Raw genomic sequence first — 21411 nt, forward strand, 5'->3', positions numbered from 1 at the left:
TCTCAGACCAACTTTGTTCTCATTCTTAAATTACAATGAATCAGAACAATGATGTGTTTGCTTTTGGGGATTTTTTTCCTTCTAAAAAAACCCAACAAAATTAAAGAATAACAAAAGTTTAAAAAAAAAAAAAAAAAAAGTCACATTGATGCTTCAAAGAAGAACTGAAATCACATCTGAAAATATTGATGCTGCATTAATATTATTTAGGGAAGCACTTCCAGACAAGAGAGCTGAGAGCCATTTCTCTGGTATAAAACGTGAATAACTTGTTTTATGGGGTTTTATTTGGAGAAAATGCCAGAAGAGCAAGTGACACACAATCACCACAGCATGAACCTGAACTGTTTATACAACAAGCATATTCTTATGACCTTCTTTCACCTGATCGTAGCTTAAAAGCACTTTAAAGCTTTCCTTTGATAGCTTGGCTGGGGTATTCATAAGTGGATTCATTTGTATGTTTACCTGCTCTTTTTTTTTCATGGCCAGCGTTCTTCCTGCCTCTACATTGCAGTGTGTCCTTTTTATTTCAACTCCACCTGTTTAAGATGAAGAAGCACACATCCAGAGTCCAGAAACCCTGGGCTGACTTACCAAGTCAATAACCAGCATCGTGGCTCTGTGGGTGAGTGGCAAAGTGTGGAGGTAGGAGGCAGGCACGGGAAAATAAACAGGTTTTCAAAAAAGACAAAAAAAAAAAAATATAGGTAGAAAAATTCCCAAATCTGACAAAGAAGGATTTACAGCACAGAACTTAGTTACTGGAATGCTAAACAGGTGAGTTAACGAGTGGAGAAGAGGTAGATAGAGAATGACTGGAGCTGCCACACTGAGGGAAAGTAATTAATTATCACAGACAATATAGAGATTATTATTACTATCTACAAAGAAAAGGGCAAAATCCCTTTTGCTTGGAGAAAAAGCTGACATAGAAGACTAAACCCAGATCCACAAAGAAAAGAAACGATAAAAACGAAGGAAATACTCAGCGCAATATGGCAGAATAATAATTAACAACCCAGGACAGAACAGAAGTAAAGTGAAGAGTCTTGGATCCCCAAATAAAGAAAAACAAACTCAAAGGTCATGGAATATTAATTTTAAAATGTTCTTTTCGTCTTGCTTTTAAAATATTTTCTTTTTATGCTTCTTCAAGTGCAATTTATTTAAAGGGGCAGAATTATGAAGAATTATGCAAAATCTACTTTTTTGAGCTTTACATCATGTTATAAAGCTGTTCCTTTATCAAAAACATTTGTGGAGTGTTGCCTTGAGACTTTCATGCATGTTTGAGAAACCAGTCAGCTGTGCGAAATGCCTGGGTGGACCTAGAACCGCCTTTGAGACGTAGCTCCTCCTCTTACACGCAGTTTCACAGCGCAGCCCTCCAATGCAGCACCACCACTCAGCTCCTTCAGACTAGCCAGCAGCAATTAGCAAACACCTGGTGGGACTGAGCTCAGTGTACCAGCTACTTGTCAGTGCAACACTGGTAAAAACGTTGTTAAAGGGTTAATAGTGGAGAAATGTTGCAATGACTTCCTGAGGGTGGAGTTTCTTAAAGAGACAGGCTCAATTTCAAGGGGCGTTAAATTATAAAATGAAATTTCTTTTTAAGTCATATTTGATATATAGGCGATTCTTTTATAAGAACTGGTGGCAACATAGTTACTTTATTGTGGTATAAAATTTCAATATGTGCCTGGAAAATACATTATACTGCCCCTTTAAACTCACTTGGATATAAAAACAGAGACGGTTTCCTAGCTATGGAGCATCCCTAATCACACGCATGACAAATACCAGAAGACAGTCATAGTAAACTGAGGAAAAACTAGATGTTGTGTACAAGACACACTACGCATAATTGATACAGTTTTCTAAGAGTTTGGTTCAAAAATCATAGGTGGAAAAGTGATTAAACATGTTGTTTGCGGCTGTGCTTACAGTAAAATCTGAAACGAAAGAGCTTTTTTTTTTTTGTCAGAGTCGATGAGCAGATGGGAGACGGTTTCTTTGGGGAACCCGCTGCGAGGGGCCACGCTCTCCCCTCGGCCCGTCCTCCCAGCGGTGCCAGCTCTTTGCCACCGCGGTGCCGATAAGGTGGCGCTCCCATCCTGGGCTTTTCCCATCAGCACAGGGCGGAAAAACAGAAAGAGCCATCTGCGATTCACCCAGACGCTGGGCCTCATCTGCCCCTGTCAGCAGGCCGAAAGAGTCAAACTAAATCTGGCGTAAACACCTCAAACCCGAGTGCATCCCACAATGCGGAGGGACAGTAATAACTGAAATATTGACTTGCAAACATTTAAAAATAAATAAATAGACAAATTTTTCACGTGGTTGAGGTAAAAAATGTGACATTGTTTCTGCTAAACGAGACGGTTTCCTGGAATAACTCCGGCATCTCCACCCTCACCTGCTGTCTGCAAAAGTTAGAATCAGATTGGAAAAGTCAAAACCTCCATACTTCTTCTTCTCCATCTTCCTTTCTGATATCTCTCAGCTGGACTTTAGGCTCTGGTTATGACAATCCTATTTGTGGTGCTTCTATGATGTGCTGGCGCCCTCTGCTGCCAGCTGGAGAGAATGCCTTTTGCTCTCCCTTTTTCTTTTTTTTTTTTTTTTGGAGCGATCTCATTAAACGAGTGTTGCTTTCCTCCTGCAGCTTTTCCGCAGCCATACGACGCACAGATTGCGATGCCTTGAGTGGCCCCTCTTTCTGTTTTACACGCCGCCTCGCAGCAGAGTTAATGTGTTTTATAGGTCCACAAGGGCAAAAGCAGTCGGTGGTGTAAAGAAAAAGGGTAACTGTTGCTGTATCTGCTGTAAGCGATGCACATTTCACACACAAAGGGTCATTTCTTTTAGAGCAACGCGGCTGAGGAAACGTGTTTTTTATTTGGCAGCTTGGCTTTAACCCCCCATAGCCAATCAGATTTTTCCGTACCCCTTATTTAATTTTGGCCCGCTCTGACAGACAGCCTCGCACGCGATCTCTGCCTCGCTCCCCTATTACAGTCCATCTTAGAGCCAATTTGCTGTGATATTTCGAAATGCAGAGGAACCAGCTGACAATAATGAAGCCAAAATAAGTCGAGCTTATTATACGGTGCAGCAGGCGACCCGTCCTGGGTTTTTCTCCACACAACAGTCATTTCTCAGGTAAAAATATGCCAATCTTCATGGATTGACTTGCTGGGATACATCCTTGTTAGTGCAGCAGGGTGAGGCACTGTGTGTGTGTCTGTGTGTGTGTGTGTGTGTGTGTGTGTGTGTGTGTGCTGCTGAAGATTCCCGTAGCTCATGTGTCTGAATGTCACACTAAGAGCTAACACAATATAATAAGCAAAAGAAAAAAAGTTTGGTGGGAAACCTAAAAAATGTCCGCGGTACGCGAAAGCTAATAATTACTTTCCAAACTATATGGAAAATACAGAAGTGTGACTTTTTCAAGTCAATTACCAAAATAAGTAAAATGTTTGATAATTTCCTAGTCTCCTGAGAGGCGCCTGTGCATGCAGGTGACATGCACTCGCTCCACTCTGTGCTGAGTTAAAGACAGACGAGATACTCACACATCGCCCTTTCACTCAGAAGGGTTAGCGTTGGTTATATTTGAAATACAGACTCGTCTTTGCACAGAATGTGAGGTTTCCAGAGGTCAACCACGGTAGTTCCAGGAGGATCTTTCTTTATTCCTTTTTACTGTGCTTTGGATCACTTTGGTAGCGCCCCCCCCCTAGGCTGCCGTTAACCTCGATTCAAGAGTCTTTGAGTTGACCCGCATTAAGAACTGCAGTGGAAATGGTTCTTTGATGCCTTCATGCCGCTTCTGTTCCTTCTCGACGCGCCTCTAGCTGTTCGGTGTATTCCGACAAAAGGTGGCCTTAGAGTCAGCAGTCGTGCTCAACAGATCTTTTAACATTCTCTCACTTAATATCGTCATTACCTAGCATCCTTTGATGCATCTTTCCCATCAGTGCTGCACATTCAGTTCATGTGTTGTAATCGATATCTTTGCCACTCAGAAAGGAGTGAACCAACCTTGAGAAATCCACATTTATGCGTGTTGCAACGTACGATGTTTGAAAGCTTTACCTGAACTACGACCATCTGGATCATAATACAGCAGAATAGTCTTAACAGTAGTTGGGGTATTTCTGGTCTTTCTATGGTTGTGAATCTAAAATTGACGTGTTATATGGGTTGAAATGTGAAGAAATGAACGTGTGGAACATCTACTGGTGTCATATCTACAAAGTGTTTACTGATGTGCTCACGTTTTGTGTACGTGTGCACTTTTGATTTCTCTTTTTTTTCCGTACTTGATGATTTTTTTGATCACTGCGGATAACATTTTAGTGCTGCATACACAGTTAATGTGTGCGCCTAACACGTCAAATAATTATAGCATGAGCTGATCATAAAGTAGGTCATACTGCCTTTAGTTGGAGCCACTTAAGAGTTGAGGTGAGTAAATTCATCAGCACTGAGAGGGTGACTGCGTAGTGTATCTAGTGATTAAATACCAGTGCTACACCAGCTCTGTAAAATGTTGTCTGGACGCTGGTAGTTGGGGATGTGTGCCTCTACTGTTCGCGTTTCACGAACCCTGTGGTGCTCTTTGACCGGCAGAGATCATCAGAGGTGCGTATTGAGCTAAATTCGATTGTTAGTGGTGGTTTTCCAGAAAATTGCGAGAGTTATTTTGCTCTTTCTGAAATTGGTCAGCGGAGTTCCTGGCTAGCTCTCATTAAACATCCAGCCATCCTGAACAATTGACTTACAAGCTCCTTTGCACACAACCAGCCCTGTTGCTCAGTTACTTCGGCCTGCGAGCAATTAGTCTGTGTTTATCTCCTTTTCCTGCTCTCATTTGATCCATGCTCGGAGAGAGACGGGGACAGCTGGGGTTTGTAGGTTGCTTCCTTTTGTGAACAGACAAAAAGGTCGAATGCGTGCAAAGGCATACAGAAGAGAAGGAGGTGAGCTGAAACATTGTGGCACAGGCTCGCACATCTGAAAGTCATTGGAAGAGGAACACATCCCCTCCTCGCTGCCTTCTCGGTTTCTCCCTGGAGCTCAGTTCCCCCGTTAAACCGAGGCCTGCTGACATGTATTTGGAAATTGGTTCCAAATGAAACCCTGGTTTAGAACTGAGACAATACGGCTGGGTCTGTTTTTTTTTTTGTGTGTGTGTGTGTGTGTGTGTGTGTGTGTGTGTGTGTGTGTTTTGCACATTAGTATCCAGTTTTTGTCGTCATCGAATAACGTTGGAAGACAATAATGAGTACAATGTACATGACAGTTGGGTAGCTTACAGGTCAAATATCTTGATATTCAAGCAGCTCAAGTAATCAGTTTGGCCTCAGCAATGCCTCTTTCACAGCCTGCAGTCAGTCGCCATGGTTACCAACGGCTTTCCTCGCTTCGAGAGGGATTATTTGTTTGTAAACACAGCGGCTCCACGCACAACTTGACTGCAGAGAGTCACCGGTTGCCATGGTTACATGCATTTATCTTTTTGCTTTACCATTAGATTTTCAATTTGTTGTTTTATGTTGGTATGCACATAAAAGTAGATAAATGTTTAGTTTATAAATTAACATTGTATATTACCTTATAATCTTTGGAAGAGAGTTGTTTTATTTTCTGTTCAACATTTCTTTCTAAAATGTGTTAACCTTGCTATATAATGAATTGGAAAAACTGCTGCTTAACATAAAGTGAGGCTTAATTTAAAATGTAAAAAAAAAAAGAAACCGCATTTCATAAAAGATATAAATTTATGATTTTGCATCCGCTTCCAGTGGACAGACACCCTAAAAGACACGATTCACGTTATCGCAGCTCGTCAAGGACGTTAATTGAAGTCGCCCAGACGGATTGGAGCAGAATGTGCCGCATGTGTGCGCCTTGTGTAGTTCTCCGTTTCCCTGTATCAGCAGGCAGAGAAGCTCTGGATAACTTGATTTCCTGGCTGAGGCCAAGATGAGACTCGGGTCTCTATTATCTGACAATCAGAGACGGAGCTACAAGTCTAATATTTGTGTGGAGAGCAGGAAATGACCTTTGTGTTGCTGCACTATACAGCCTGGGGAAAGAAAGAAAGGAGCATGCACTGTGTTGTGTCGTGTCAGGCCTTTGGCTCCTGCTGCTTCCAGCAGAGTGAAAAAGGAGGGAATAAATAGTTTACCAGAAAAACATTTAAGGCAACTCAGTCCTTCCATCATCAGCTTTCCTCTTAAGAGCAAAGCAATATTTAACAATTTTAAAGTTAAGCTTTTCTTTACTCTAGTCTCAGAGTACCATCTCACTATTAGGTATCAGTGACATAAAAATGCGCCACTTTAGGTAAATTATTTTCCATTATTCCATCCTAAACATCCTATCGTAGCATAAACCCCAACCTAGTTAGCATACCACAGATTTTCGGGCAAGTTGAGAGATTCTGTGACATAAAAGTCGCATACAGGACATTTACACCGCTACTACAGAATCAATGCAAGCACTTTTCAGCAGTGACCCAGAAATATTACTTTATTCCTCACTACGTTACTCCAACACTCTGTCTGCACTGATGAAGATTTGATCGCTGTCGCATCCCAAACGCTTACAGTCTGTATAGGTTTTTATAGATATCTGTAAGAGGGATAGCTTCACTGTTGGTTATCAGTGCTATTTCAGCCCAACCTCAGGCACAAAACAACCTTTAAGTGTAAACAAGAACATAGACTTGATGACATACTTGATGTCACAAGTGTCCTGCGTCTGTATCTTGTTATAAAAGATCATCAATGCTGCACTGAGGCAAAGTGTGAAAGTCACAGGAAATATACGCACTCTGTTGCAATATTATACTGATGGTAGATGACAACGTGACTTCTAATGGCTTTTAGAACACCCAACAGCTGCTTTCCTTACTGACTGAACACTGAGACCTGATCTAACAACAAATAATATTTCATTTATTACAATATGTTTGAATAGCAAGCTGTCTGCATGGACTATTTTGTTTTTAGATTGTTCTTGGCACCGATATCACAGCGATCCGTTTTCTGCCAACCAGTTCAGTGCACATGTGCAGACATTCGGAACGTAAACCTCGACTGTTGCAGAAAGTGGAAGGCTTCCATGTTTCTCTTGGCATGCCCGGCATACTTTTTTCTTTTTTTTTTTTTTTTTTTTTTTTTTTTTTTTTTGAAACCGAGCGCTTTGGAGTTGTTCCCTGGCATCGAGCGCATGCACTGCTGCAGTCAGTAGGAGAGCTGCTGAGCTAACACTCAAACCAATGAACACAAAACATTTGTCTTTCACTCCCTCGAAAGAGCATCCACGACGGGCGCTGTCGTTTTGCAGACAGAGGTACGTCCGCTCTGAGCAGTCCCACTCAGGTCCGTCTTCAGCCTCGAGAGCGACGCTGCCTCCACTCCCTGGAGCTTCGGTGCAGCCGGGCAGCTTCGGGGCCTCCGTGGGCGTCTTCTGCTACTACTCTGTTTGATCCTGCGGGAAAGCGGTATTGAACAAGAGAGAAATCAGAGTGAGACATGATGTAGACACAATGCTACATCATGTTTCTGTCCAAAAAGCAAAGCAAAACTGGAGGACGTTTCATCCTCCAGTTTTTATTTATCCACCTTTCTTTGTTCTGGAAGCAACTCTCCTTAAAGTTATCCTAAATAAATACCTTTCCTATAACCGTCCTCTATTCTGCCTGATTGAGAGTCGCAGTTCAAGAGGAGCTAAAGGAAAACCCTAACACACCTGCCTGCTGTTTTATAGTCCTCAATGGTATTATCAGTAGGCCACTAACTTAGCCTTTTCAGTTGTGCTCAAGTCTGTGTGTTGTGTATAAATACACTCCAGGCGGTGATTTGATACCCCAAACTACTTGTTTCAGTTTAGTTGGATTTGGTCCCTGTAAGCTCTTGAAACTCTGCTGTCTGGGCAAAGCGATGGCCATCGGGGACATGGCCAGGCGTAGGCATGTGTGTGGGAAGTGAGCAAGGCAGGCAAGCTGTCACTTAGCATTACAGCACCACAGGCTCCCCGTGGGTGATATGAGGAGAGAGGGAAGTGATAAGACAAGAGAGAAAGAAGGCTATGAAGGAGAAAACAGGAGCGAGGCAAAGCAAATACAGCAGCCCACACAACACACACACGCACACACACCCTGCCCCCAGCAACAAAGAGTCTAGGAAACCTGCTGTTTGTTTTTCTTCTGATTAGACCAACCACAGAGGATAAGCCCACCTGACAAGACCTGACTGCTGGCCCTCTGAAAGGAATATCTACAGAAACCATACACAAAAGAAGGGGTTAAAGATTTCTGGCTTATGCAGGGAGATCACCACCATCCAACTCCATTTTCTGCTTATATAATTATTAGCTTCTTTGTACATAATCATCCTGTTCAAATATGACAGCAATTCATGAGATTTCATTTCCATAATGACATTTTTTGAGATTGAACTTGCTGTAGAAGCTTAGAAGTATCCTTTGTTCCTGGCCGTTAGCTTTAGCCTCACTTCGTTGCAGCTCAGGTCATGGAATCTACTTGGTCCAAAATCAGCTTTGCTAGCCAACTTTGGCTCGTCACTCGCAACAATTCTTTTGAAGCATTTACTTTTTACCTTATAGTAGACAATGGAATTGAATTTAATGTGCTTTGACTGAATTTTTTGTTGATATTCTGTCTGTTCACATAAAAAAAAGAAAAAAAAAAACTACCATAAAAATTAGATCATAACTCAGAAGGGGCGCAGCGCAACTGGAATTGTTTTCAGTTTGCTGTAATTAGTTCCTAAGTAGGCCCGGGTCTGTTTCCCTGACTCCCCCGTCGTCAGCTTCAGGTATCTGCAAACTGAGATTAGCACTACCCATTTCAGACTACACACCGACTCCATAAACACAAAGCAGTAAACAAGTACAACGTAGCTGCGGCCATAGCAGACACCACTCACTCCATTGGATACTTCTGCTCTAAAAACGAGCATGCTTTGTGTGGCGTCCTCCCTGTTGTTTCAGTATGGCAGCGCGTTCTGCCAGACCTTCTTATGCACTGGCACTGGCTTGGGGCTAAAAGTGTTGCTAAGCCAATTATGTCTTCGTGGATGCTAACACAGTGGCACTACTGAGAGCAATCGCCTTTGTTTATAAGCCTCTGTTATGCTACGATAGAAAGGTTACCTCTGTTTAACTCTGGAGCTGCCAAATTTGGTTAAATACTGCGGGGTACAGGAGCCCATTTTAGTTGGCAGCCTTCTTAAGCCATTGTGAGATGTGACATAATTATATACACACAAGTGTTTTCCGTTTGGACTTCGGGTCCTCTGTGCTGAGGGGAGTGGCAGAATGTAAACATTGGCTGGGTGGCCCTCTCTTTGTGCTGGGCTCGAGCCTTTTTAGTCTGTAAGCATTCACACTTGGTGTTTAAAGGTCCGCTTCATTCTGCTCACTTTCTCCTGCAGAAACCTTTCAAACACTTCGCCGCTTGCTTTGCTCACATGTTCGATATTGAACTGAAATGCTTTGAGGTCAGAATTAACAAACATACTACGTGGTCTTCTCGGGCCATTGATATGGTAAATGACCTTTTCAGCCATTTACCATGCGTAGCTCTTTATCAAGTCCAGACTCCAAAGCAACTACATTCGGTCATTCACACACACACACACACACACACACACATTCACACGCTGATGGTGGTAAGCATCTGGATTTTAGCCACAGCTAAAGTCTGGCCAAAGTGAGGCTGGCATGCAAGTCCTCTGACCACCAACAGCAGAATGAAGTAACTGAATTAAGTAACATTAAAGTCACATTATGCTATAAATTGGTACTATGAAGCGACTGTGTTACCTTCAGATGTTATAAAAATATGTCAAATATGACTTAAAAGAGATTTGACCTCATAATTTAACAGCTTCAAAATGAGTCTCTGTCTCTTTAAGAAACTCCTGCCCTTTCTGAATGTCCGCCTTCAGGAAGTCGTCACAACTTCGCTCCTCTTTGACAATTTTTTCCACCTTTTCAATGAGAAGTAGTGAGTATATTGAGCTCAGCAGATGTGCAGTTCCACCAGGTGTTTGCTAATTTGCAGAGGCTAGTCTGAAGGAGCTGAGTGGGGGGAATCTTCTGGGAGGGCTGCTTTGTAACGCAGACGCTCAGAAGCTGAGAAACTGCTGTTCAGAGGAGGAACTTCATCCTTGAAGGTGGCACTCTGTCCCTCCTAGCGTTTTGCATGGCTGAATGGTTGCCATGGGAGACTAAAAGATTTTTCAGACATTCATAAAATAATCAAAGCATGTATGTTTTTGATGACTGGATAACATCATAATATGATGCAAAGCTCAAAAAAGCTGATTTTATGTAACGCTGCCCCTTTAAATTGCAAACAAGTAGACTACTAATTAGATGACTTGTGAAAGGAATTGGCAGAGCTGGATATTTTTGTAGGGGAATCACATTTATAGAGGACTGGATTCAAATGTAGATCACACTTTTTAGATTTTTGTCAGCAACAAACTGAAAAGCATGCATCGTTCTCCTTCCATTCTACAGTCGTGCGCTACTTGTGTTGGCGTAACACATACTGCACGTTCTCAGTAAAATAAATAGAATTTTGTAGGTGTAATGGTACAAAATGTGAAAAAGGCCAAAAGGAACACACAGTTCTTGTAAAATATTAGATCACTGATTCCCTTTAAGATTTTAATAATGAGTTAAGTAGCTCTTTTACACACTTATTCAATCGTATGTTTTACTTGATGAAAACTAGTCATTGGATGTTTATTCAGATTTCAGAGTCGTCTGTACAATATGAAATGAGCCACCTACAGTATTTCTCCTTTCATTTCCTTTTCACTAATGAAGTGCTGTGTTGTGCTTTGGTGTATTATGGTAAAATGAAAGAAAAACACAAACATAATTATACGATCACTCTAACAATTAGGCTTCAAAAACTTGCTGAATATTCTTTATGTACATCCAATCTTCTTCTGTCCATCAGTCCATCCATCTAGCATCTATAGTCTGTGGTTTTAAACTATTTTCTACAAAAACGGTTGCTAAAAAAAAATTCAGGTCCAAATTCCAGACTTTTCCATGCAGTGTACTCTGTTTTCAGTAATAAAAATAACACTTCAGTGCAAATGTATACAATATATTTTTGCAGTAATAAGAGTGTTCATAAAATAAAATAAAAATCAAGGAACATAAACACTCAATACTTGAAAAATATCTTGCAAAAATTTGCATTGAAGTTTAGTTTTTATTATTTAAAACAGAATAAAAAGGCATAGCAGTTTGACTTAATTTCTTTTTTTTTAGCTAACTTCTGTGTGGAAAATGGTCACCAACACGCAGAGCTGTTTGCTTTGTTAAAACTTACCCTGACAGCTAAAATGACATAAATGCTAAATTAAATCAAATGTTATGCGAGTCAGTTTAACACATCCTGTGTCGAGTTGTGTGAGACAGCCAGAATGCTCCACAGCTTTTTCCCTAGGACCGCGCCTCACCTGATCTCAGGAAATCCTGATTTATTCAAAACATCTTGGAGACAAATTTATTCTGCAGTCAGAACACGTCGAGTCTGTGGCATCTTTGAGGTTAGACCGGCATCAGGGCCGCTGTCTGCGCGAGTCATAAAGCCGGCAGCCAAACTTCAGAAGGCAAAGAAACTGACTGGAACAGATAGAGAGCGGGGTTGAATGGGGTCAGGCTGAAAGAGCTTACCGATGCATAAAACGGAGCGATGAGAAGCAACCGAGAAGACACATTGACTGGACTTAAAGGGGAAAATGTTAAAAAAACAAAAAAAAAACAGCTAAAGAGGCAGAAGGAGGAAGCCCGGAGAGGACAGAGAGAAAATAAACTTTGAACAAGAGAGGAGGGAGAGAGGTGAGGTTGCTCGAGTCTTAAGAGTTTGCCTCTCTGAAGAAAAACATCTCTGCGCTGCTTCCCTGCTGGCATCTGCCAACACCGCTGAACACAGGCAAAGCCCATCTGAGGAGCTCTGTTGTCAGCCTTCCAACCCTGCCACACACACACACACACACGCACGCACGCACACACACCACCCGACCGCACACTACCCTACACCACTAAGTCGAGGGAGTGAAACAAACAGTACAGTATCAGGCTCAGAGGCTTGAAGTCATAGACGGAGCGAGAAGGAACCCACACAGAGACCTGCAGGATAAAGACAGCTGAAACATTTCAGTGGCACAGCACAGATCATTAACCGTCCGCCGTGTTTGGAGGAGACTTTGACATTCTTTGCTTACTGGAGCTTTCACAAACTGACGGCAGGAGGATGATCAAGTCAAGTTGGTTTTATGTCAAGTTCAAGTACAACGAGAAGGTGAGTTCTGTGCAGTTCCTTTTGTTCTGTACTCCACAACATGCCATGGTGAATACCTGTGCATACGACCATCGGACGTGTTGCACACACTCTCTGCAGCTATGTTTGTTGGTGTGTTAAAAACCTTTTTTTTGTTTTTTTTTTTTGGCACTTTAGCCAGTAGACAAACTTTAATGTCTTGCTGCTTTGCTTGCTCAGTGTAAAGGTACTACTGTACTGTGGTTGTATTGATGTACAGCGCTTGTATTAAATGTGTTACTTCATGACATTTTAACCGTCCTAATTCAGTGATGAAGTTAATGAACGTAAAACCTTCAGTTTTATGAATGTAATATTTCGTCCACATCGACGCCCCCCCCCCTCCCCCAGCCCTCCAGTTTAGCCGTGACACATCGTGATGTACCACAGCGATAAAGTTTGACTGCTCACAGTGATGTCATTGTCTGGACAGTAGATCCTGTGTCGTGTGCTGTGACGAAAACATCTACAGTTTCTGCAGCCAGACATCATCTGAATCGGCCGGTAGAAACCATCTGGACTGTATTCCTTGTTTTTGTCTCTCAAACGGTTTTGACGCTAACTGATCAAGTTCTGCGTTCAGCATCAGGTGTCTGCTCTGTTGGCTTGACAAAGCTATCTCATTACGTCAAACACGGCCGAACAGCACCCCCGCTAAGTGCTAGTGCAACTGTACCTCTTTAAAGCCAGTTGAAACATGCATCATTAAAAAAAAAAAAAAAAAAAAAAAACCTTATGAGATGCCATGTGGCCACATGGGAGCATCTGTTAGTGCCCGAGGTGCTTTCTTTCCATCTGGTCTTCCATTTTGTACTTAAGCAGCTTTGAGGTGCAGAAGTGAGAAGATGGCCGTTATGTTTTTACAACTCTGATGTGTTTCAATGCTCTCAGTGACACTTAAAAAATGTTACAAAAATCATGATACCTGCACCACGATTAGGCCATGGTGTGTTTGGAGTCGTGTGTATTCTAAGTTTATGACCACACACAGAACTTTGTACGTCGGCCAAAAGGTTGAATGCGTTGAATTTTCGCAATCTTCGTTAAGGTCAGATTTATGAAGTACGTAAATCTGACCATGACCTGTCTGCAGAAATCTCCAGTCTTTACTCCATTTAAAACAGAAAACTGTTGAGTTTATAACTTTTAGAAATTGTGGGGTAGTCCTTACCTTCGATCAACAGTTAGCTCCTTCTGTAAACTGTGGAGTACTTTTTTACTTTAGACCAACATTTAACTTTATGCTTTAAATATCGGAGCAAAATTTAGAGAAACTCCAGTTAGCTTACAAACCTAGAACAATCTCAGAATGAACCGTCTACTTTATACAATCAAACACGGAGAACCAACATCTACATTTACCAGAACAAGAATTCAGATAAACTGTTAGTTTATAAATTATGGATTACTTATACGGAACCAATATGTAGTGTTGTACTTTTACCTTTTTGTCTTTCTTTCTTGTTGTTTTGTTTTGTTTACATTTCCTTCCAGCTCATGTAAAGCAATTTAACTGAACTGCCTTCTTGCTAAAAATGTGCTATATAAATAAAATGACTAGGGACGCATAATATTATCAGTATGGTATCAGACGATATTAGTTGTAAAATTTAATATCAGACATCAGCCATTCTGTCAAAATGGTTGATTTTGACAGAATGGCTTTAAATGGTTATTTAAAGTGGATGAGAACTTGAATTCACTGGTATAAAAGTGTTATAAAACCAATGACAGTCAATCAATTAATCACATTTTATTTGTGTAGCAAATTTCAGCAGCAAGGCATTTCAATTTGCTTTTCATCATAAACACAAAAACACAAAGTCATGCAACATAGAATGAACAATCAAAACATTACATTAAGTCAAGTGTCATTGTTAAATTCGTAATTGATTACATTTCAAATACAACTCTATGATGCCTGCAGCACAGCACAAGGTCTCAAAAAACTGCTGGGTATTAATGCACGACTGATGTGCTTTTCACTTGTGGCTTGTGAACCGATTGAGTTTTGCATTTGCATTTGGTAGCAGGCTAAGTTGACAAAGATAATGCAGTATTTTAATACCACAATAGAGGAAGCCACATAGTTGCAGTATAGGAAAAAAAAGTATCGATATTAGTATCGGTTATCAGCCAAATGAGTTTTAGTATGTCGGCATATCGGACGTGAACCAAAAATCCAATATCACGCATCCCTAAAATGACCTTACCTCACATTGAGTTCCACTTCTAGCTTGTAGATGCATCACTGCTCCAGCACACCTGAATCACATGACGGCTAATGACCAGGACTTCACAAACCTTACCGACGCATCAAGAAGTTAGTTCAGTCTGTTGATTCAGTCGTGTTGGTCCAGCCTGTAATAAGGCGCTGTAAGTAATCCTGCACATCACAGCCCTTACATGGACAGACTTTTATTCAAACTTGAGTCTTCCATCAGAAACAACGTTTTGCTTTAAAAATTAGATACTTGAGCAGGTGTTGTTTTTGAAAACAATTCGCAGTATCTGTGCAAAGCCTTTGTGTTGTTCGATCTCTCACGAAACGCTGAACATGTAATTGCCATTTCTTTAGTTTTAGAGTTTGCGACACCGAAAACAGGATCATGTGAAAGACAAATGTTTTTTTAAAACAGAAACGGCAGCGGAGACAAGTTTAAGCGAGCCTGGGTGTTTTCTGGCTGTGTCTCGTGTAAAAGTGAAAGAAAAGAGGTTAGCGTCGTACCCAATACGCTCTGCAAAACAGGTGAGAACATTTTCTCTTCACATTTGATTAAAGGGAGGAGGAGGAGAATAATGGAGGGAATTGAAATCGAAGAAGGTGAGAGAATGGTTTGGGGGGATTTTTTTTGTTTTTCTGTTCAATTTTAGGTGTGAAGAAAAAAAAAGAATGGTCATGTTGAGATATAACGATATTCTAATTAGCACCTTCTGGATCAATTGCAGGAGCTTGAGAATGCACCGACAGTGCTGTGAAAAAGTCTTTGCACCCCTTGCAGACTCCTCATGTTTGGCTTTTATCAGTCCCATTTAAATGTTTCACTTGATCAAACGGATTTCAATACAAGGGGAAAATGTATCCAAACCAATTACGTTTTTACCTCGTTTTGTCAGACGCGTTCTAATTTAAGTGATTTCTTGATTCTGTAGATCTGGATATATTCAGACCTGGGTGTTTGTAGTAGAATCGAACCAAAATGTGTGTAATCACGATATAAGAAAGAGGGTATACATCTTCATCCCGTTGCGATTCTTAAAGATGTCGCTGACGATCGGAACCTTTTAGATTTGATAGCGTGGTTAGAGGAACGGTACGATGGTGTGTCGGCGCAGGGAGAACTGTGTCAGAATATGCAGTGGTCTGCTTCCCTGCTCCCAGCTGCATTGGCTCAGGAGCAACCAGCCACTGTGCGATTACTGTCTGATTGACAGGCTCGCTCTCAACAGAGTGAGAATAGGAAGTGACCTTAAACAAGCACTGCCATTTTTGAGTGCCTGCCTCCCCATCAGCTCCTCGGCTCTCTCGAGCCGAGAGGAGGGGCACGGAGCTTTGTTGCCTCTGGGTCAAGAACACAGGGTCATCCAACTATGGGGTAAGGGTAATTGCTACCCCTGTGTGTGGGCTTGCGTCCTGAAGTGAGAGTGGGTTGCAGCGGCTGGTTGGGAGGCAGGAGGTGGGTTGTATTTCTCTGTGGAAAGAGAGCACAGCACCAAGGTCCTGCTCTGTGTGTCTGTTCGCTGCTCTTTGTCTGCTTAGACTGGGCCAGGAACCCCAATGGGCCAACTCTGGGGCCACAAAGGGCAAACAGCGACCTGTCTCACTCTGGACTAATTCAATTTAGCACACACTGTTGTGTTATTGAAGTGGTAACTCCGGCCTTTCTCTTGGCCAGATGGCTGTTTTCTGAAATAAAGCTTTTTATTGTAAGCCTCTTTGTTGATGGTTGAGCTAAGGTAGACTGTAGTACATCTAAACTGTATAATAGCTTCATTTAAAGTGGATGAGAAGTAAGATAAATGCTACATACCACAGTCTTTGCATGTTTAATAGAGCTATTTGATCATTAATCACTGATCAAAGGTTTAACATGTAACTTTTACAAAAATTTCTTTGTTTTTTTTTTTTTGTTTGTTAAAACCGTCGCCATGTGACGGTTTATTAAGAGACAGATAATCTGTGAAAATAAGTTCCTGCACCTCCACCTAGTGTTGCTATTACAAAAATCCACCACTCCTGTTCAAAAACGACCAATCAGAGCCAGGACGAAGGTCGTAGCCCTGTCAGTCACTCTCGTGTATGTGCTGCTAAATGTGTCGGTGGCAGAGAAACAACTTACCGTTACAGGAAAACCGTTTATCCGGCGTCATCGGCCATGCTGACTAGCCTTAGCATTTGTGCGGGCTCTGTTGTGTCGAACCAGCTGTAGAGCAGAAAGTGATTGACAGCACTAAGACCCTCCTCCTGGCTGTGAGTGGTATTTTTTTCACAGTGTGAGTGATTTTCACAGATTATACTGTCACGACGTAATAAAAATCTTAACAAATATATAAAAAAAAGAAAAACAGCTTTATTGTAAAAGTTGCACCCTGCAGCTTTAAGGCATCGTTGTGGCTACCTTTGCATTATAATTAGGTTAAAAAACCAGTGTAGTTTCTCAGGAGGAGGTTGCCACTCACCGAGAGTTTTCTGGTTTCAAAAAAGAACATTTTCTTTATTTATAGAAATAGCAGAAATAGTCTCCGAGTTGACTTCATACAAAACTTCAAATATAAATGTTAATTTCTGTGTTGGAAAAACTGTTTCACTCTTTCACCAAACAATCAGACGAACCACAACAAGCAGCTGCTTGTTAATCACAGCAGGAGGCTGAGCTGACGACGAGGAGGGCCTAAAAAAAAGAAAGAAATAACAATAGATCCACCACGAGCATAACTTTGGATCAATAACAATAATAATTTAGCAGATGATACATTAATTTAATTCTTAACAGGCTCCAACAGGCACATAATTACATAAAACTGTTGTGTGTAAATCTGAAATGGTTTCAGCAACTCGGCTGTCCTCAAACCTAACGTCTACATTCTTGTACAAACACCTTATCCGAAAACTGTCTGCAGCTCCGAGGCGCCCATACGATCCTTCAAAAAACAGCTGAATAAGACGTCTAGCATAAACACAGAAGAGGGCTTGATTAGATTATGTTGTGTTTTTCTTCTCCCCATGCCGACAAAAGGGTTGTGCATTGACTTTCTATTTACTCTGGTTACATTCGGGGCTTGGCTTGTTGAACATAGCGGGTGAATATAATGACCATAATGAATGTGAACGATAGGGAGTGGGTTGAGGACTGTCATTAAGAGGTTTGTTGCAGTGAGGGATGATGCCACAGTATGCAGCGATATAAAAGAGATGCCCTGTGCAAATTCCTCCTGGGTGGTATCATCTGTCTCAGACATAAACCCGGAGAGTTTAAACCAAAGATATACATTCCTGTGGGTCTTTTGGCAGAGAGAGAGAGAGAGAGAAAAAAGAAGAACTCCTTAGGTTCTGTGGGAGTGTGTTGTTGGGTGGTTTGCCTCCGTCTGTAGTTTGTAGTTGAGCGCTTCAGAGCATTTCTAATATGTTGCCATCCCAACTGAAAGAGCCGTTCCCATTTTCTCAAATAATTTATGAGGTAATCTGCATGAAAGTTTTATCCCCCCTGCCTATTCATTCACGCTTAGAGGATTTTAATGAGAGTTTATTGGAGTCATCTCAGCCAAACCAGTTTAACTTATTTATGCTTAAAAGCTAAAGCACTAAGAAGCTTACAGAACTTTCGACCTCTGCGACACTTGACGCAAAGCGGCCTGTTTTTTTTGTTGTTTTTTTTCTTTCTTTCTTTCCACTTCTGTCCCAGAAAAGGATTCCTGCTACACACGCTCATTGAAATTCTAAGAAAGTACCCCACAGCTTGCTGAAGGGATTACTGGTAAATCCTCACAAACTCCAGATGTTTTCCCAGACAGCGCAGAGCAAGAAAACACCTCCCATCCCCTGTAAACATCTGTCAGACAAAAGCCTCCGCCACAGAGTAGACAACAGAAGCTTAGAGCAAGTAAAGTAGTCAGATTTTTACTCCGTTAAATCTATTGTAATTCCTAATGAGATGAGTGACTTTGAACAACGTGTTGTTTGCCCGTTCATGCCTGGCTTCAAAGTGTGAAGCATATACGCTATAGATGAAAAGCTAAATGGGCGAGAAGGCTCGGGCCGATTGTTAAGCCTTAGATTCAGTCTGGCTTTTGTTCTTGCCATGAAACAGTGGATCAGATCTTTATCCCGTCTGATTTGCTCATGGGGGTCTTTGGAGTTTGGTTGTCTGCTGTGCGGTTCTTTAGAGAATCTGGAGACTGCGTTCCCTCAGGCATTTTGTGTGGGATGCTGCAGGAGTACAGGGACAGAGATGGTCTCCAGGGCCATCAAATCTGTGAATTACCAAAGAAGGAGCTGCCTCAACGTTCATGGCACTACGTTGAGCTTATTCCCATTGCGGGTTTGTCTCTACCAGCCCTGACCCTTGCCAAAGAGAAGACCTCAAGGAGTAGTCATGGAACGGAGAACCTTGGAGTCTTGTCTTCGCTTTTTTTTTTTTTGCAAATGATGTGGTTCTGTTGAAGTCTTTCAGGCAATTATCTTCAGCATTTATCGCTTCACTGTCAACTGTGAAATAACCGGGACGAGAGTCGGTTCCTCTAAATCTGAGGCCATCCTTCACTACTAGAAAAGCCCGGACTACTCTTTCCAGACGAGGCACAAGTCTTCCTCAAGAGGAGCATAAATGCATTCAAAATGTTACTTAGTATGGTTGTAGTCTAAAGATACAACTGTATCTCTGACTCCTTGATTTGTGTAGTGTGTGAGTAGTGTGTGTGTGTGATGTAAGTGGCAGTCTTCCCTGGGGTCAGGCACTGGGCAGGATCTCATATTTCCCCCACTATGTTTGTGTTAATTCGCTGGATGTAAACACTGTGAGTGGGCTGTAATAAGGCGCTGCCTGCCTCTGTGTCTCTGGTCTCCGGCCTCCTCAGCGGGACGCAGAACAGACAGAGGGAGCGACTGACCGCCGTCTGGTTCACTGAACAATCGCAGTCCGGGGAGAAAGCAGGGGAGAGCGTGGGCCCTCGGCGCAGCCGCTGGGGACGTGCCTGACAGATGGACAGAGCGAATGAGAGGGTGCTTAGCCAACTGGAAACACAACTTTAACCCACACATGTTGGATGCCTTTGCCTGTCACCGTTTATCTCTGTCTTTAAAACATAACCTGAAGGAAGAAAGCAGTGACGGTTTATACGTCAGTGACTCGAGCATGGACATAAACCACAACTTCAAAAAAAAAAAAAAAAAAAAAAGGAAAGCAGTGGGTCTTAGTGAAGTGTAAGGCCACCTGCCAACACAGCAGCCTTGCTGTAAATTGACATGTTTCTGAAATGTTTTACTGCAAGCTGTATAATCTGGAAGGAATAGATGGCAACAAAATATCATTTCTACTTCCCTTACAAGACAGTGTAACATTGTTTAATGGATGATGCTGTTTAAGGATTGGTTCAGTTTGGTTTACCATGTGGAGGTCTGATCCAGTTTTTTGTTCAATAGGTCCTTATTTTCCGCTATTACAATACATTAGTTACTAAAACAAAGCTTTTATAGATCAGTTTTCTGACAATTTATGATTTACATTTTTGCAAATCTCTGACCTGTAAAAAGTGAAGTAAACTGATTCCGACTTCTCCTAAAGCACCATGAAATAACAATAGAAATATAGGTAAAAATGGATTTATATGTATACACCAGTCATCAATGTAAAACAAGGTTTCACTGCAACAAAGAAACTGTGTGTGTGTCATCTCCTGACTGTCTTGTCTAAACATGTTGTGAAACTTACATATTTAGTTTAAATATCTTTGTGCTGCCACCGACCTCCTTCTATAACTCCTTGCCTAGTTATATTGTTGCAAGACATTATCAGTAATGCCTTGCAACAAATCTGAAGAGGTCTGAAGACTTTTGCTGTTTGACCGTCTCATGACTGTCCCGACATGCTAGCAGTTTCATTTCTAGGCATCGGAGATGATATTCCATGGTAACATGTCCTGGATGACATCATCAGTACCTGGCAGCACTGCTAATCCGCCTCATTTGCTTTTGCCACTCCTCTTTAAAGCTCTGTGTAGATTGATAGTTAGAAAACTAGGTAGAAAGACCAACTCAGGGATCTGCAGCACCCTCTCAGGAAAGGCTCATGCTCATGCTAGCCAGTAAAATCATCATTTTTGTGCTCACAGACTTCATTAGCTTTACTTTTCCCCCCGTTGGGATGCTAGGCCCTGCCCGGCTTCTGCTAACTGCTCCTGAGCAGCTCTGGTTTCGGCCTCCTGGATGACTGGGCACATGGGTGGTTCCCACAGTTCACTCGTCTGAGCTACATGGGCAGACCCTGGTACCCTGCCTCAAAGAGCCTTCTGTTGCTTAATGCACGCTCCAGTGCCAGGCCGGGTCGCTTCACACAGACGTACACATACATGGGAGGCGGCCAGGCAACGTGAGCTGTGGGAATGTCGCAGATTTCTGGAAGGACGGATCACATGCTGCTCGTTGCAAGAAAGCCGAGGCCAACAATGGTGTTTTGTCTGAATGTAAACTCTTGTAAGTGTCTGGCAGCGCTGTCCTGCCCTGGCATCGTCCACGGACACGGTCTGGTGGTCTCTTCTGCGCCAGCCCGTCCACTTAACCTGGATCTCACTCGTAGTTCAACATAAACACTGCTGAAATTCTGATTTCTGCTGCCTTCTTCCCTCCGGACTTCTTACACATTTTGTGATTGCTCCAACTTTGTTTTTAAAGACCCAGCTAACACGCAAATGTTGGCATCTTGCAGTAGCTACTTCCATAACAATCATGGTTGTTCTCCATGTGATGGAGGTATCGTTCGTTCACTGATCGGAAAAATCCCCTGAGATTTTTACAATTCTGATTG

At 42.0% G+C, this 21411-nt stretch overlaps 1 protein-coding gene across 12 annotated transcripts in view; it reads left to right on the forward strand.

The window, feature by feature from the left end:
* The window catches only part of auts2a (activator of transcription and developmental regulator AUTS2 a), a 360916-nt gene that overhangs the window by 81044 nt on the left and 258461 nt on the right, over positions 1–21411 (forward strand). Inside the window, exon 1 of one of the 12 annotated variants that reach the window (XM_015030781.1) lies at positions 12139–12373. The exons of the other annotated variants lie outside the window; for them this stretch is intronic. Coding sequence (XP_014886267.1) covers positions 12326–12373 — 48 coding nt within the window. The 5' untranslated portion in view covers positions 12139–12325. Of the gene's footprint in view, positions 1–12138; positions 12374–21411 lie in introns of those variants that run through there. 12 annotated transcript variants of the gene reach the window in all.

This window comes from Poecilia latipinna, unplaced genomic scaffold (genome assembly GCF_001443285.1).
Source record: "Poecilia latipinna isolate Pla-1442-1.1 unplaced genomic scaffold, P_latipinna-1.0 Scaffold192, whole genome shotgun sequence".
Lineage (NCBI taxonomy): Eukaryota > Metazoa > Chordata > Actinopteri > Cyprinodontiformes > Poeciliidae > Poecilia > Poecilia latipinna.